The sequence below is a fragment of the Lytechinus pictus genome, chromosome 11 (genome assembly GCF_037042905.1).
Source record: "Lytechinus pictus isolate F3 Inbred chromosome 11, Lp3.0, whole genome shotgun sequence".
In the NCBI taxonomy this organism is placed as follows: Eukaryota; Metazoa; Echinodermata; class Echinoidea; order Temnopleuroida; family Toxopneustidae; genus Lytechinus; species Lytechinus pictus.
This window is the reverse complement of record NC_087255.1, coordinates 31632546-31651388: the sequence shown is the minus strand read 5'-3', so window position 1 is coordinate 31651388 and position 18843 is coordinate 31632546. Positions and strand designations below refer to the sequence as shown.

The 18843-nt window shown below is 35.3% G+C and overlaps 1 protein-coding gene across 1 annotated transcript in view; it reads left to right on the top strand.

The window, feature by feature from the left end:
• Positions 1-731: 731 nt before the first annotated feature.
• The window catches only part of LOC129272134 (dual specificity protein phosphatase CDC14AB-like), a gene marked incomplete at its 5' end in the record, with an annotated part of 30826 nt that continues 12714 nt past the window's right edge, over positions 732-18843 (top strand). The window contains 9 exons of the mRNA XM_064107090.1: positions 732-866; positions 5161-5248; positions 6312-6542; positions 7320-7458; positions 8459-8603; positions 10021-10142; positions 12287-12337; positions 13362-13388; positions 16108-16128. Of these exons, the coding sequence (XP_063963160.1) occupies positions 732-866; positions 5161-5248; positions 6312-6542; positions 7320-7458; positions 8459-8603; positions 10021-10142; positions 12287-12337; positions 13362-13388; positions 16108-16128 (959 nt within the window). The remainder of the gene's footprint in view (positions 867-5160; positions 5249-6311; positions 6543-7319; positions 7459-8458; positions 8604-10020; positions 10143-12286; positions 12338-13361; positions 13389-16107; positions 16129-18843) is intronic.

The window sequence follows — 18843 nt, the reverse complement described above, 5'->3', positions numbered from 1 at the left end:
ATCATTGTACCATTCACACGTTCACTTGAAAACTGATTTGAATTCGAATTCCTGAGCGAAGGCGGAATTGTGTCCTTGGTGACTTGTCATTTAAACCCAATCAATCATCGCAAAAAAAAGAAACTACGATGAGTGCATGACAATTGTATTATTTATGGAAGTGCTTAAAAGGTCACGTAAGCTCTGCCCCTCAAAAGATGTTATGTTATGTTTTACAGACATAAAATTTGTACCGTAATTTAAGTGAAACTTAACTGGAATTCACCTCCGGAGTAGAATTTGAAAATCATGATTGTGATTAGCGTTTGTGATTCTAGTTTGGTTTCACACATGCTAAAAATTTGTCATTATAATTATTTCTCACTGAAATCATTCAAATTACGATTTTGGTTCCGTGTGAAAGGATGGATAGTAGTCAATATCCAGGATGCCTTATGTATAAAAGCATTGTATTTTAAAACTCCTTTAAAGTGGCAACAATAACAGATTAACAGATAAATACTTTCAACTTGTCTCTATTGACCCCCCCCCCTATCAAGTTTAGTCTTTTTTCAATTGCAGTTTATAAGCTTTATTACTCTTGTTTTTTTTCCTTTTGAAAATGATGGTATCTTTTCTTGTAAACACTAGCATTAAAGCATTTTAATCGAATACAAGCTTGCATTTACAACAAAAAGTCCCTCCCCCTACTGCCTCTAACATTTGTGATGTTTCTCCTTGTCTTCCGATAATGCAGGGATGCTTCATTTGGTGTGTGCACATATAACCTGACATTATTAGACTGCTTGAAGGGCATCGACAAGGCAGTCACGCATGGATTCCTCGACTTTGAGAACTTTGATGTGGAGGAGTACGAGCATTATGAGGTAAGGAAAGAATCACAAATTCAGATACTTTGGTCAGATTGTGGCGCCTGGGAATGCCGCAAAATACATTTGTAGAAACAAAATGTGAAATTATCACATGCCTCACTGAACGAATGCACAGGCATGCAAATCATTCCACATACAGATGAAGCCAATAGCTTTTAGTTGTACATAAGTGGGAAATTCAATGAAAATTTGTCACTTGTCAAAAATTGTGATACCTGCCAGAGTTGATTCAACCGTGAAAGTATGGAAAAGAACTCATCTAGCCAAATGAGTAGCTGATATGCCTGGACTTTACATTTTCCTTCATTTTCATTTTTGATAGTGATTTACTTTTTTAGCAGTGTGAAACTTTCTTGTACTTACTACTAAAACATAGAAAAATCCGCTGTGGGTGACAGTGTATCATGTCTTGATATAAAACACACAGTTTCATCATACCTTGAATATCAAGTTACAGCGCTTCATTTCTGTATCAGTCAAACTATTTAAAACCCATTCCTATCAGATTGTTTCCTACCAAGAGCAATTATGAAATATTTTATCTTTGTTTTGAACAAAAAACCAGAAATATTTCATTTCTGATTATCCTGTGGAATCTAAGGTCATCGAGAGGTTGCTTCAAAGGCAGCCAAGGTCAATGCCAGGGTGAGACCAGACTAATGTGGGCGTATGTTTTTGTTCTTTTCTTTTTACATCTTGGGTTGCTTCCACTGACAGACATTTGTAGTCATCTGTAAAGTTGGATGACAGGAGTTTTAGGGTGGACCTTGGCATTTACAGTATTTGGGATGCTAAATTTAGAACCTCTTGAAAAGGAGAGAGAGAAACATTTAGATTTGTGTTAAGGAAACAAGGTCAGGTATGTTTATGGTCAATGAAAAGACATAAATCATACAAGTTTGTTGACAATGCATCAAGAACTCAGACTGAACCTGTTTCTTTTTGTGATTGTGTCCTAGTTTTATGCATTCACCATCAAAGATATGGACTATGGTTTATAAAACTTATTATGTTATCCCCCCCCCCCCATTGTTGGTTGGAGATTGATTACTTTTTTTGCACAAAGATGAGGGATAAATTCACCAACCACCCATTTATCTGTTTGAGCTTCTGAGGAATATTCATTTTGAAAAGAAAAAGACATTGAAATGAAAATAGAGGTACATATCAGCTAAGTCCATGTCTAAAAATACTGTTGTTTTTTAATCAATACTAATTTTGAGATGGATCAAAGAGAGATAGATTTGTGTATTGACCGCAGGTTTGTAACTCTCATAAGATGGGGATTTGATTGTTATTCAGGGAACAGAAAAAGTGGTTATGGAATCACTTTTCTCCCATGATTTTTCATTATTGACTCAAACTTGAAACAGGAAAAGCAATTCTCAGACTTTTGCAATTTAAAGATAAGATGGCTTATTTGGCCAGAGCGAGTTTGATTTGAAATCCAATAAATTCCAGTTTATACAATTGTTCACTAGCCAGATGAATTGGAGTCCATTTCTTCTGACCCCTTGGTTGTGGAATTATGAATTACTGAGTAGAGATTGGCATTGATTTGAAAGGATGCTTTCCCCATTCAGAAATTGTGTTTACCCCCCCCCCCCCTCTCTCTCTCTGTTCAGCAGTTACTATTATCAAAGTATATTTTTCCCCTTATATATTTAGGTTGGGGTATTTATTTTAAAGAATATTGAATGTTGACATCTTGGTCCTAAACATATAGGTTAACAAATTATATTTACAATTGATTGTAATTTCAATATTGAATTTGTCTCCATGTAATTATTTTCAGCCCTTTCTAGAGTGTGCAGTTATGTTCTGCACATCTCTTCTTGAGAGAGTGATATTAAAAAGAACACTGTTTTGAATTGGATGCACGCACATTGGGATGATAAAAGTGCTCATGAATAAATGCATGAAACTGATCTGTAGCTAAAATGACAATTTCAATTGATGAATTTTCAATTACCAGTGTGCTTTATGCAAGAAACTGATGACTAGAAAGATGCTTATAAATTCTTCTTATAAATTTCGCTTCTTGCTCTCAAGTTCAGATACATGTATGCACACCATATTATCCCTTTCATATTAGTTTTGAGAAGGGGAGTGAATTGGCATTCAATGCCCATTTGATAGTGTTGATTGAAAAGTGGATTTCTATGACGTGGAACACCTTACAATCAAATCTCCATTTACATGTTGATGATGTAGTCCCAATGCAGATGAATATTTTGAAGTCATACACTTGTATGTACCTTGCAACTTGCATACAGGAATAACGTTTTTTTTTAAAACTTTCCAAATACTGTACATCCCACGTCTGCATGGAGCCTCTGTGGTGTCTGTCGATTTGTGCATCGTAGCAGTAAAATCAGGAGGAAGAAAGAAGTTGGAAACTGCTAATGGAGTATCATGTACGCATGTACTTAAAGTTCACATTTGAATTTTGAACACAACTACCGGATTAAACCGTTAAGTGGTACCCTTGTAGCTCTGTATGAAAGAGCCCTCTGTAGCATGTAATGCTCAAGATTTCATTAAACACGAAAGGGAACTCCGTTCGGAATTCCATATGAAAATTGAGAATTCCTTGTAATCGTTGATGCCGCTTGATTTGTATGCACTTGTATGATTCGCCAATTTGATTTGATTCCATCTGCAAATTTACATCATTGGGCATTGCCTAGCAACAAGCATCCTGCTTTCTCTCCTGACCACCACCGGATGGATGCTTTGTGACGTGATGAAGCGTGATGTTTGTTCTGCTCGAGGCTGGGGTTTTCATAAGAGGAAAGATGAAATACTGTTTCTTTTCTAGCTTATTCCCTGGTCATTGAACTATTCTCCATCTGTTATGATGTGCAGTTAGAGTACTAGCTGCTTGCTATGCCATACTAATCAGGTTGTTGTATTATTCAAGGTATATTAATCTAATGGCTGAAACTGTCTTCAAATATTCATGTGGCAGCATCTATCAATCTATTTGATTAATCTACTAGTAGTTGATAACATCTGACATTTATAATAGAAATTTTGTAGTCTATTGGATCTCAATGAAGTGAATGAGCTGGATGATATATAATTTGTGTGCACTTAGAAGATATGAATTGTTTAAGAATATTTGACATTTTGATGTTAAAAACTAAAGTACTTGAATGAATGAATGAAGAGTACTATGGATGAAGATATTTTGTCATGCTAACTGTTCTTTTTGCAAAATCAAATTGTAAGCTGTATACAAAATACTACAGGTGCTGTGATTTTGATAGTTTTCTGTGTTTGCTTGCTTTAATATATTCAGTAAGTTTATCCCCTCATCCATGGTTCAATAGCAAAATTCAGTCAAAACATACGTACATGTACATACTGATTTTAGGTCCAAGGTCCAAAATCTGTGCACTTGTTCACTTGGCAGTGCATCAAGCTTTACAGTATTATCATTGATCATAATCTAAACAGTTGGTTATTGACATAGATTGCAACCCAGTGAACACATTTCCCACCAATTGAACTTTAAAATGATCTTCGTCCGATATCACCCGGATAGGTCTTGTGCTAACAGTTCCATTTTCAAAGGGTTATATATGTAAACATATTACATCTCAAACCTACTTTCAACTCAATAAATAATACAATTTGTATTTTCACTCTCTATATTTACAATGCATGAACAGAAGATGTGTACATGTACATGTATGGTGCGTAGCCAATTTATAGGGATAACATAGAAATGCATTTTAAAAAAAAAATACTTATTTGATTTGTACTTGTACATGTATCCGAAGCCTGAAACTAGGTGAGGGCCCTATGGAGGAGGGGGGGGGGGGGGTATAGGTACATGTACACACTCTTTTATTTCAATTAACTGATTTTTTAGAATATATTTTTGTGAAAGAAATCTATAGCAGGAGTACATATACATGTGTTGGTTTTAATTGGTTGGATTTCTTTGCCTTTGTAATGTTGGTGGATTTTTTTTTGCCTTCGTAATCTACCTGCGATATTCTAATTACTTGTAAATTGTACAAATGAAATTATATTTATTTTTACCCTACCCTCCTAAAAACTTACGTCCACACGGTTTGATAGGTTATTTAGCCAAGTATTACTACCTACTGTTTAGATTCTGCCACAATTTGTTAACAGTGCTTTTTTTATATATTGATTTGTAAAATGTTTCCATAGCGGATATACCTGTAGTTGTAGAATTGAATGAATTTAAATATTTCAACCTAACAAAATTTGATTTTGTTTTGTGTGTGTTTTCTTCCCCTTTCTTATACAGAGAGTAGAGAATGGTGATTTCAATTGGATTGTTCCAAACAAGTTCCTAGCTTTCAGTGGGCCTCACCCAAAGAGCAAAATAGAAAATGGTAATTTTCAAAGCTTGTTGTTACTAATCCCGTCCTCCCTATCCCCCTGAATTGTAACAGCATGTTCAGATACAACATATTGTACCCAAATTGTCATTAAATGATGCATCATACATAATGCATTAATACAGTTTTCGACTATACATGTACATGTAGGCCTATAGTGTTGCCCTGCTCCTCATCAAAGCATTCAAAACTCCACCAAGTTTCCCTGTTCTTTTTTTTCTTTTTCTTTTATTTTGCCATGATATTCAGACACAGATACAAAGATTGCTTGTTATCAAGTACTGTGGCAAAAACTGCTCTGACCTTACACAGAGTTTCATAATATATTTCCATAGTTGTTGTGTATAAATCCATTGCACAGCTAGTTGTACTGTTGTTGAACACTTATTTCTTTTCTGAACAGATGGTACGTCCTACTACAGAGCTCTAGCCGATTTAGCTATAAAAAAAATTAAAAAATATGGCCATGTTGGTTGCAGACTGTTAGAGCTGACAATGAAATGTCAAATTCATGTAGGCCGTCCATGATGAATTCAATTATTTGATGAAGTTGAGAAACATATTCCACCTGCACATGAATCAATATTGAGTGCATCTCTGTTCTCTTCTTCTCGTCCTTGCCCCTTTGATTATCCTAACTCAAGGAACTGTCTTATTTTTATCACTTAATCAACTCACTACTATCTATAAATAATAGATTAGTGAAAAAAAAATTAAATTATTTTGTTGATTGCTTGGAGCTAAGCAAATTGATTTCATAATTTCTGCTGCATGAAGTAGAGCAGCAATTGATTGCAAATTTATAATTTCAAGATTCATAATTGATTTTAAGGCCCACAAATGTTTATCTTCATCATCTTGAAGGAGCACTTACTCTGGAAGAAGAAAAAGACTTGCAATCGATTTTTGTAAGATTCTTGTAATATCCCCTCCTTCATTTCAAATGTAGTCAAAAATATTCACTTAATATGCGCATTTACTTGATGAAACAGATTATATTCAGCAAGGGTTTAATACACATCTTGACACAATTTATTTATTTTGTTCCTTACATCAGGTTATCCATACCACGCACCAGAGGCATACTTCCCTTACTTCCGTAAGCACAACATTACATCAATAGTCCGACTGAACAAAAAGATCTACGATGCCCGGCGGTTCACCGATGCTGGTTTTGATCATTACGATCTCTTCTTTATCGACGGTAGCACACCCAGTGATTCAATCCTTCAGAAGTTCCTTACAATATCTGAGAGTGCGGAAGGGTCCCTTGCTGTACATTGCAAAGGTAGGATTTTTGTTTTCATTCTTACTCTTTCCCTTTGTTCAATAATGTTGCGTTAAATAATACACATCATCAAGAGCATTAGTAAGAATTACATGCCCGAGGTACCTTTGGAACAGTTCTAACATGCCCAATCCATAGGCGAGGGCATTTGGACTGTTTCGAAGGCAACAAATGTGGGTAATTATTTGAATACCTGAGCAAAATTATGTGCATTATATGTATTATAAGATGGAGATGCGAGTCCTTGTTCTTTGATAAACCATCCTCATCATAAAATCATGACCATTCATTGGAACTAGTCAGTAGCACTAGTCAGCAGCAGATTTTTCTGGTGGCTGGATAAAATAAATGACTGGTCACATAGATTTTAGCCAAACATTTGAATAGGACCCATATCACCATTTTATAATGTTATCAATACCTTGGGCACTATGTTGTACCCCTTCAAGATCTTTGCGTTCCTCCTCTTCCAGTTCTCTTGTTACCCCCAATGTTTCCAAAACCTGGGGGGAAAGATCATTTGTTCACTCATCCTCCAAGTTATGGAATTGCCTCCCTGAAAACATTAAACAGTACTTGACCTCTGAATCTCTCAAACAATACCTTAAAATATTTCTGTTCAATTCTTCTTAATTTCCTTTATAATTTCCTAAACAGTGCCTTGAGCACTCTACAGAGTTGGTTTGGCGCGATATAAGTCTAATTATTATTATTATTATGCAGAGTGGATTCGAGTGCTTTACAAGTTACATTAATTCTTTTTTTCCCTTCTCTCAGCTGGTCTTGGCAGGACAGGTACATTGATAGGATGTTACATCATGAAGCATTTCAGGTTCACTGCTGCTGAAGCCATCGCTTGGATGAGGATATGTCGGCCTGGCTCAGTCATTGGGCCTCAACAACACTACATGGAAGAGTGAGTAGGGGTTTCCCCCTACATTGATCTTAGCCCTGAACCATAGAGACTTGAACGCGCTATCACACCTGTATGTTTTAACCAGCTTACAATGGCGAGTTTTCGCAATTGCAATGGGGACAAATTCTACAACAGTAAATCTGTGTCGATAAGTGGTGAATCCGGGACAGCAGATCGTCCTCAGATTTGGAGCTGATGAAAAATACGTCATTTGTCCAGAGTCCAGGACAACACTGCTGTTTTGATTCACCGATTTTCGACAAATGCTGCTTCGTCAAGAACAGCTTTTGACAATAGATTCTCTACGTTCCAGAAGGCGTCTGCGTATTGGTTGCAAAAACTCCCTCTTGACATATCAATGGCAAGACAATCCAACATTTAATCCTATTTCTTGGTATTGAAGTTCTTGATATCAAGAAAATCATTTTGTGTTATTGAAAAATGTCAGTTCTTGGTGGCAAGAATTTAATTGTTGATATCAACAAATAGATTTAAAAGTTAAAAGAGCTTGCCATAGGTATATCTGGATATGCTGGATAAATCACCCTGGTTTGAAAGCCCTTTAACAATAGCAACTTAGTCATTATGGTCACTGCAATATATTAGAATCGCTATAGTGCCTTTCATGAGATACAAATCACTTTGAGATGCCATCCGTGGTCTGCATAGGAGATGAACATATACAAATGGAAATTTTTAGTTTTATTGGTTGGATATCCCTACTATTATAGTTACTATGATGACAAAATCCTCATAGTAATGAGTTCTATATGAAACTTATCCCTGTACTTAGACAAACTTGGGCTCTATAACATAAATGTTAATTGCTAATTTGAAAGAGCAATTCTTATTGCTTCCTAGTCAGTCTACTAAGCAATACTGTATGTTTATGCAAGGATGATCTTGATGTTAACTGAATAAATATTGAATACTCTTTCATACTGCGAAGGAAAATTAGAAATACATGTTTATTCACTGATATTTTTATTTGTTATTTCAGGAAACAAGCAAAAATGTGGGTTCAAGGAGACATCTTTAGGAAGAAAGCTAGGGAAGGGCAGATTGCAAATAAGAACAGCGTTTCCAGGATACTCAGTGCAGTAGACGATATATCAATAAATGATGATAGAGGAATATCATATGGGGTATGTAGAGTTCAGTGCCCATTTATTACAGGGCCCCATTGCATGAAAGTTACTTTAAGTTAACTTTCCCATCCATTGGTGATTACCATGGTAACCATGCTCAACAACCAATCAAAATCAAGGAGTCCTTGAAAGTTACTAGCAGGTGAAAAGTTTGTGTAATGGTAACCTTTATGCAACGGAACGCTGGCCTTGTGTTTGATACTCAACATCATCTTCTCATCCTATGCTGTCAAGTAGTGCTGATAAAGTTCTGTGACAATGTAGGCTTGGTAATAAGTGATATCGATAAAACTCTTGTAGAAGTTCATCATTATTTTTTATAATATATCATTTCATATTATACTGTTTTCAAACATTCCCAATAGTCTGCAAGATGTGCAAGATGAATAAAAAAAACTCTCTTGTAAAGGTTGTTTACAGGAGCTGAATTAATAGCCTTCATCAAAGACTCAGTACCATGCTAATTCCTATTATTTACTATTAATGCCCCTTCAAGTTCATTGAAACATCTACTTTTATAGTTTCACTTCCAAACAAAAAAAATCACCTTTCTTGGAAGAAAAGCCTCCTTGGTCTGAGCAACCATACAGGATCACGTAAGATTCATATATGGCAAGACCACACTCACAATATCACTTCAGGGGACAATAGTAAGCAAGTCAGGTACTGTCCACAAGGACAATAGTCTATGGTTCCTAACCTTCTTGTTTTCCTCCCTCTATTGTCAAGAGAGAAGGTAGTCTAAGTTTCTTTTCAGACCTAGACCTATTCAGAATTACTCACCCAGAACCTGGATCTATTGTGACTGGGTCTGGCTCACCCTGTAATCCTTATTGATTATTGATCTGTTGTTAGTAATCCTTCTCCTCCTTTCACTCTCAACATCCCAAGGTTGTAGATTCATCATGGTGCTCCTTGAAAGGAAGGCATTGATACTGTTGATTATCCAGGATGTAATGAGCTGTATAAACTTGCCTCTCTAGTTTAAAGATAAATGCCAGTTGTAACTATTTCAAAATGAGTTTGTACAGAGTCCCATTGAATGACCGATCAAGTGTCTGTTTGCATGAAATGAAAAATATCCACTAAGATTTTGAAGAAATTAGCGAAATAAGAATGGGATTCAAGAAAAATGTTGGGTCTTTTCCAAGCAATAATATTTCACTGTACCACACATGCATATCTGGCGACAGTTTGATCGCTTTTCAATATAAATCCTGACTTTAAATGTATGCCCTAACTGTAAAACAGCCCTTATGTTCCTTATCATGTAACATGTATTTGTGTAATTATTATTCTTCTATTTGATATGTTTATACTTCTGTATTCTCCTTGTTCTGAAAAGCTTAATTAGATAATACAAATAATGAATATGTCTCTGTGATTTCTCTATCATCTTTCCATGATTCTACAGCCCAGTGAGCAATACAAGCTGCGGTCCTCGTTGAGTAGCTCGCAAGCCATGACCCAGGGTGACAAGCTTCGGCAGCTAAAGGTCTCAAGGAAAGCAAGGTCCGCCACCACAGGAAGTCTCAAGTGAGTACCATTATCTTAAATATATTAAGGAATATAGCGAAAGGACCTGTCTGTATTCTTACAAAGTTATTTGGAGATAATGACCCGTATTCTGAAGTTGGGTTTAATTTAAGCACAGGTCTAAAGTTGTGGTTTAACTCTGGATAGCCAATTGTGACATAAATGTAGAAGTTCAGTGTGTCAGCTCATTTGACTATCAAATCATTCTTAACTATCTGTAAAGGACACATAAAATAGTTGTCTTCACCATCAAAGACATAGGAAAGAGCATAGTAAACATCAGAAACATTCAATGTGAACAAAGCTTCCTGTAATTCATGATCCAATTTAAACCGACTTCAGAATACAGGCCAATAGATTCTATATCAAATACTTCACTGAAAGTTCAGTTTCGTATGCACTTACACTTTATGACATTGCCTTGCAAATAATGCTTTAATTATTGAATAGTTATTTAGTATTGATTTGGCATTTTTACACTTGAGTATCTCTTTCTTTCATGTCTCCTCCCTTTCTCTTGCTGTCTTTCTCCTGCTTCCTTCTTTCTGTCAACAATTTATCTGCTTTTAATATCTCCTCTCTGTCCCCCTCTCCCTCTCTTTCCTTTTTAACTTTCTTTTTTGTTTATTCATTTGAATTCTGTCACTATTTTATGATTTATATCTTGTAATGAATTGATCTTATTTTGCATATTATCTCTCTCTTGTTCATCTTCTGTCTCTCTTTATCTCTCTCTCTCTCTCTCTCCTTTTCTGTTTCTTTCTTTCTCTCATGCTCTGTGTCTTCATCTTCTAGACCTGGGAAAATATTGTTTTTGGGCCTGGGTGTTATGGGGATGAAAATGAACATGTCAAGGTAAATCAGCATAACTGATATCTTACTGCATGGACCAAGCCTGATATATTCCTGCATTACATGTTTCGATGTTTGTTACATGGTTTATTCCCAGAACTAACCTCATGCCTGATTAGCCCTGGCCTCAACTATTTGCAACGTAACCCTTCTAGATTGAGCGTAAATCCAATTACACTCATAAACCTATCCTGGTAAATGAGAAGAAAAGAAAATGGTCCGAGAAGAATATCAAGGCCAATACACACAAAAGCTTCATAAAGGAATGTACTGTTGTTGATCAATACGATTGACTGCGCATCATATTCATTACAATAAAATCACTTTGGTTTGTGTGACCTGCCCCCAATTCACCTTCAAACCAGACCCGTTTAGCCCATTGCAGATACTTGATGTGGTAATCTCATCTGCCATGGTCCAGATTTATGCTCTTTTGGGATGCCTAAGCAGATGAACAGATGAAATTGAAAACATTTTCTGCTGAAAAAAAAAATTATATACAATGTAATGGTACTGAAAAAATGTTTTCTCATATTGGAATGTTATGCTTTGTACAATGTAGCAAGATCATCCCACCTCCTTTTATCCCTCCCCCCCTCTCCACCTGTTAGTAATGGTCTACCATAACCCTTTCTCTGAGATCATGATGGGGAATTTGTAATGTGTCAAGATAAGCAGTTTGTCTTTATGTTTCCTCTGGCCAGTCAGTGAAGATTGACCTAGCATGAACTTGTATGAAGTGTTACCATATACAATTTTTGTTGACTGCTTCATTTCTTCAGAATTGTGTGTGTGTGTGTGTGTTTGGTGTTTTAGCAGGGAGCACTTCATACAGTAAAACAAATAGTTAGTGATTCTCACTGACTATTGTTATAAGCTACTAAAATCCTTGCATCTGATTGGCTCAGAGCAAATTCGTTAGTGAAAGTCACTGACCATGTGTTTCTTGAAACACTCCACTGATATATTATCTTTTTCTTGGGACCAACCTCTTAACTATACTAATACTCACGTGAATGCTTCATGTGTACAGAACTAGCCCATATTTTTTTTTCTTGTCTACTTTATGCCGTAATCTTACTAGTGAAACTGACTTTAGACCGACAAAAGCTATTATGTTATTCCCAATCACATACCATCGGTCAGGTTGATATTGGTTGTTAGTGTGGCTCTTGAAGCATGCAGTAATTATAGGTCAGGAGATATCAAGTCAATATCAATATTAACAACAGCCAATATAGTTATGTCATTCACATGTTTGTATATAAACATACTATTTCTTGCCTATTCAGGTTGGATGAAGGCAAAATCCATACAAGATCAACATCCTCACAGCCACTAAGGTAAGCATTGTCTGTGGTTCCATAAACAATAATAATTCCCATGATTACAAAAAGACACCTCGGTATAAAGCTGTGTTCATATGCAGTGGCAGGATTCAAAAAGGCGTAAGTAAGTGTGTAAAGTCTCTAGTAAGACCTTAACCCCCATTATACTTCATGCGACATGTTTCTACAGAGAATCATTAAACGGTATTACCCATGTACATGCAAGTATCCAGAATTCCGAAAAACTTCCCTGCTCAAACAGACGCCGCGATGCGGTTTATTGATAAACCGCATCGCGCAAAATACGTTTTCTCATATTGCCGCGTTCCGCGACGTGGAATTTGAGTTAATCGGATTATTCGCTCTGTAGACACAGGTTGGTCTAAGGGCGATACGTTTTTTTATACCGGAAAGGATAAACCGTTTTTTAACGATTCTCTGTAGAAACACGCCGATTGTGTATGACAGATTCCACTTGATATCATGGTGGACCTGAAGGACTATTCCCCCTAAAAAAATATTTACCAGAAAAAAATTGCAAGTTTTGTCGGTAACATTCATTTTTTCCCCCATAGTGATAAATTATTGACTATATCAGCTCCAATATTCAACTTGGTGGTGCTCAGAATGATTCTGTATTAGGGCCTTTCACACATGTCGTAGCGATCATACAGTTGGTCTGTATGCTTAATCGCAATGTTATCAGGAATAAAATCAGCCCTAAGATCGAGGGCAAAGCTTTGTGTTTAAGCACCCTGTTGTCAACATTTCTTATGAAATGAAGACATGGCATTCAACGCTGGCTTTTTCCTGCATTAAACTACATTTTCTTTCATATTTTCTTGGAAAATAAATCCATTATTATATATAGTTATGAATAAAAAAATGATGGCACTTATTTGTATTAAGGCTTTTGTAATATTTCATCAGACTGATGAATTTGTTTCTAGTTTTTCAGATGTTTTTTACAATATTTCTCAATTTCATTATTTTCTTCTTTATTGAATTCACATTACTCCTTAAATATAAACCAACGTAGTCCTCAGTTTCTGCGAACATTTTTGAGGTATTGTATAATTGCCTTTCCTAGCATCATGCCTTCATATTCTGCTAGGCCGTCTTAATGCTAAGTATTTATGCATCAAGCATGATACTTGCTGTAAAATATCTATTTTAACCTTATACTGTACTAGTTTTCTTGTTTTAATTAATCTTAGGACTAATTTAAATAATGAAAATACATACATGTACACTGTACTTGCATTTGTAATTTTCTAGACTTTAAAAAGTTGTGCTGATATTTATCTTTAACAGAGTTTAAATAGTTTTTTCATATTATCACTGCAGTATTATTTCTTATTTTAGTATAGAATCTACAATCTTTGATTAAAAACTATTTCATGAATAGATTTCATAGAGAAATACCACCTGTTTCACTAATTTCCTATGAAAAATTTAAATTAAAAAACAAAGGTTTAATTTTGCTTCATAATGTGTTAACAGGTAACCGTTTTCTTTGACACTAATGGGTGAAATTGTAAAGTTAAAATCAACAGCATGAACCAAATAGTAAATAGAGATAGTTCTGGTGGTAGCTGATAAGTAGTTGTAATTTAGTCATTTTTGTATTGATAGTATTAGAAGTAATGGAAGAAGAAGTAGTAGTAGTAGTAGTAGTAGTAGTAGTAGTAGTAGTAGTAGTAGTAGTAGTAGTAGTAGTAGTAGTAGCAGTAGCAGTAGCAGTAGCAGTAGCAGTAGCAGTAGCAGTAGCAGTAGCAGTAGCAGTAGCAGTAGCAGTAGTAGTAGAAGTAGTAGTAGTAGTAGTAGTAGCAGTAGTAGCAGTAGCAGTAGTAGCAGCAGTAGCAGTAGTAGTAGTAGTAGGTACTGTAGTAATGTTAGCTTTAGTCATAGTAGTAGAAGTAGTAGTTTCAATCTTAGTAGGAGTGATTATCTGCTCGACATTGTTTAAAACATTCCAATATACATTTATGTGAATGCACAAGAGAATTGCATGGCATGCAGTGACAGAGAGATCTGCCTTGCTGTGCAATGGATTATTGTCTCATCTATGGTTTTATCTATTGAGGAACTATGGATTCCTCTTCCCTGTCCTCTCTGTAATGCATTCTCTGACGTGACATATATCTCTAGTGTTGCCGTTTTGAAGTGATGTCAAGCAAAATGAAATTAGTCAGCCAGCTGTTTACCTGCTAGCAAACAGCTCTTTTTCTTTCTTCATTTATTCTATGGTCATTTTTTGGAGTGAGTTTTTACAAGAGGGCCTACAGTGTATGTACAGCACGCTCCCACAGCATCTCGTCTTTGTAAACAATCATTCAGATCGGTTCAATACATATTCATTAGATTGGTTAAATGCATATTCATTTCATTTGTGATTTTTTTTAATGTAAAGTAATCTTTTACATGTAAGTAAAAGATAACTACAAGAAGGAAATCATGGATCCGCAGTAGTGCCCTCCCACCACCACCTCAAAAATTATTATGGTGAAGAGGAGATACATTTTAAATAAATTCAATTGATATTCCTGGTTATAAATGGAAAGAAATGGACAAGCTGAATCTTTTTTTCAGTTCACAACCATACAAGATTTGATGCTTGATGTGCTACATGTTCTAAAGCAATTTTAGAAACCGAAACTAATCTCATATGGTTGTCAGTGTAAATATCTGTCATTTCAAGAAGGAAATTACGTTAATAACAACCTCTCTTGGAAATATCTTTTGGACAAAATTCCACATTTACCATCGGAAACTGAAACCTAAATAGAAGATTTATTGGTTTTCCTCCCCAAGTGTTTGAGATGAATATTGATAATTTGGATCTCAAGAACTTAAGAACATATTTATATTCATTAATTTCCATTACAATCATACCAGTTATTCCTGTGAGTTCAATGATAGATTTGCTGAATGAAAGCTTTTCACATGATCATCCTAAAGATATACATGTATTTCGTAATATATTTTTCATGAACTGTTTGTGCACAGTATGAGCACTAGATTGGTTGGTTTTACAAAAGGATATTTCATTCTGAATTTGTTTGTTTGAACTTGATGTTTCTTCCTTTGATTGTTGTGTTCGTGTGTATTTTTTGAAAAAAAATTCCCTGTTGTTTTATGTTCACTAGATGTATCAACGAAATTCCAGTCCATGTTTTGATTTTTAAACAGATGTAGTGATTTTTTTCACAGCATCCAACACTATTCTGAATAATATACATGAAAAAAAAATCATTAGCCAAATTGAATAAAACAAAAATGGCAAAACTACACTTTCACAAACTGCTGATTTATGTTTTGCATTGCCAATCCAGAGATCATAATATTTGACTTGGTTTACAAACAGCTCTTAGTCAAGATATGCACAGTTTACCTATAAGCTCTGGAAAGGGAATTAAATCTTTCAATGCCATTTTTCTCTTATATCATATGCTCTTATGAGCAATTGTTAACTTTCAGAATCAGTAGTTACTGCAAAAATATTTCCTAATGGAAACTTATTTTGATCTAACTTTTTGTTTTAAGATTGTGATCCCTTTCACCAAGATAATGTTTTTTCCTCGAGTTGCTGTGTTGCATGAACCAACATGATTGATTACCAATATCCCATTTTTATGCTTCTATATTTTTTCTTACCTTTGTCATCCTCCCTCTATCCCAAAATCTGACCCTTTCATTTTACCAACTACCCCCACCCCCTCATATATATATATATTTCCTACCCATCCCTCACCCATCCACTGACGATGTTGGAATGGCCACAGGAGCAAAGCAAGTAGTAAAAAGTAAGCAACCGGCATCTCTTCAGTCTTTTTGCTGTTATTGCTGAGGATCTGGTTCACATAGTGATGCATTGTGATTTTTCTTTTTTTTTCAAGCACTTGGATTTGATAATATCAACCCTAAAGAACAGACCATCTTGCATGTGCCCTGGGGTCTGTTGCAGAAAGAGTTGCGTTGAAACGCAAGTCAAAATAACAAGCGGGTGCTTCATTGGCTGAAAATCAAGTTGCGCAAGGTTGTTTTAGTTGCGTTTGATTGAAACTCTTTCTGCAACGGGCCCCTGATTTCATTTGAAGTGTTATCCTATTCATTATGCACTGTGTGAATCCCCAATATAATAGCTATACTTCATTGCACAAAGTTTGCCGTCCATATGATTTCACTCTTTGTCTTATTCACCTGCAATAATTTCTCTCTATCTCAGTCCCCTCTTCTTTCTCTCTCGGTATGTATGTTGTACATAATCATGCAATCATATAATAAACCCTAAGAAGACTGGGGGGGGGGGGGCTGAATCAGCCCCCCCTCGACATTTTTCGCGATAAATCCGCCGCACGAAATTTTTTGACCGCGTCACTCGCTGACTTTTTACTTTCAAGTCTCGCGCGACTTTTGAGACCAAAATTGTGACCCCCGGGTACGCGGTTCCGAAATTAAACAACATTTCGTAAGTGCATGCAGACCCCAAATTGTTCAAAAACGTAAATTTGTGTACAAATCCAATGCAAATAGTGTTTTTAGCCAAAATTCATAAAATGTATCATATCTTTCCTTTATTGCTTAAAATCAATTAATTTTTTTCTTGTTTATGGTCAAAATAAAGTCTCCTACAATTTCCATTGAAAAAACAATAAAAAACAAAAAGTCGAAAAACATAGAAATACATAAGAAATTTAGAAAACAATAAAATACATAAAAAATTTAATGTGATGTTGACATTTTTCAAAAATAAATTTAATCAGATGCCTATAAAGAGTATATGAAACAAAAATTAGCATTTTAGGGGCATTATTTTGTTAATTAGAGCAAACTTATGATTTTACGCATAAATTAACATAATTAATGAGCAATGAGATTTTTCTTGAATTTGATAATATAGTTTTGTAGATAATGCCATGGGTAACGCGCGTGCCAATTTTTGTCGCGATCACGCGATTGACGGCCGAGATCATAAGGGGGGGGCTGAATCAGCCCCCCCCCCCCCCAGTCTTCTTAGGCATCGAAATAGCCCAGTCTATTTAGGGTTAAAGGTCAAGTCCCTCCCAGGAAAATGCTGACTTGGATAAATAGAGAAAAATCAAACTAGCAAAGTGCTGAAAATTTCATCAAAATCGGGTGTAAAATAAGAAAGTTATGACATTTTAAAGTTTCGCTTATTTTCACAAAACAGTGATGTGCACAACTAGGTGAGTCAGTCGATGATGTCCATCACTCACTATTTCTTTTGTTTTTTATTGTTTGAATTACACAATATTTCATTTTTTATAGATTTGACAATAAGGACCAACTTGACTGAAACATATAGTATTAAACAATGCTAATTCCACATGTTCAGGAAGGAATTAATCGTTGTATCACTTGACAATGAGGAGGAAATTAGAATATTTCATATTTCATATAATAAAATACAAAAGAAATAGTGAGTGGATGACGTCATAGTCTCCTCATTTGCATACCAGCCAGGATGTGCATATAACTGTTTTGTGAAATTAAGCGAAACTTTAAAATGTCATAACTTTCTTATCTTACATCCGATTTTGATGAAATTTTCAGTGTTATGCTTGTTGGATTTTTCTCTTTTTATTCAAATCAACTCTTTGTTGGGGTGGACTTTAATGTAATCTCTGCATTCACATTACGAATTATAGCAAAAAAATACATATGATAGGATATGTAAGGGTTACAAATCACAAGCCTTAATTTTATCTGTCTTGAGAATTTAAGTATTTCCAAAAACAGCAACCTGTCTTACTTTGTAGATACACTCTACTTATTTCTTTATCTGAGACATTCCATTTGTACTTGTGAGCGCAGCGAGTCAACTCCACCCTAGTCTCAAAGTTACCCATTTTCCTCCAAGTCAATCTATCTTGAAGATAGGTGGATTGATTTCCAATTTTAATCATAGCACAACATTCCCATCAATTTAACTGTACTAATAACAGTGTAGTTTAAACTTTATCGTAAAAACGACTAACTCTGCCTGATTATTGAAGGGGACTACATAAATACCCTCAACTTATAAGGGAAATTTTGCATACTAATGCTAAACAGTAGAATACCTGTGTATAAGGTCAATGAACCAAATCGAAATAGATTTTCCTGTAAAGTTGCAAAATACAACCATTGAAACATGTTTTGTATTTCATATCATTCACCCCATGGGAGTTTTTGGACAGACACATTCATTTAATGTAACAAAATTGCAGTAGTGCTTCAGCCTTTAAGTGGCATTATCAAAACTCAGAGTGGCTTTAAACTGCTTGATATGTAAGTTATTGTCAGGTTTTTACCAGCCTAGGCTGTCCCTTCACTATCCATTAAAGGTATATATGTGAGCTCTTTGATATCATTGAGTGCGTCAATTACAGCCATAAAGTATGTTGCATTATATTAGTCTTCCCAGACATCAAGTATGTTTGATTAAAGCAGAAATTTGAGAGAAAAATGGGAATAAAATGAAGGTTTGGTATTAATCCATCAAAGCATGGCAGAAT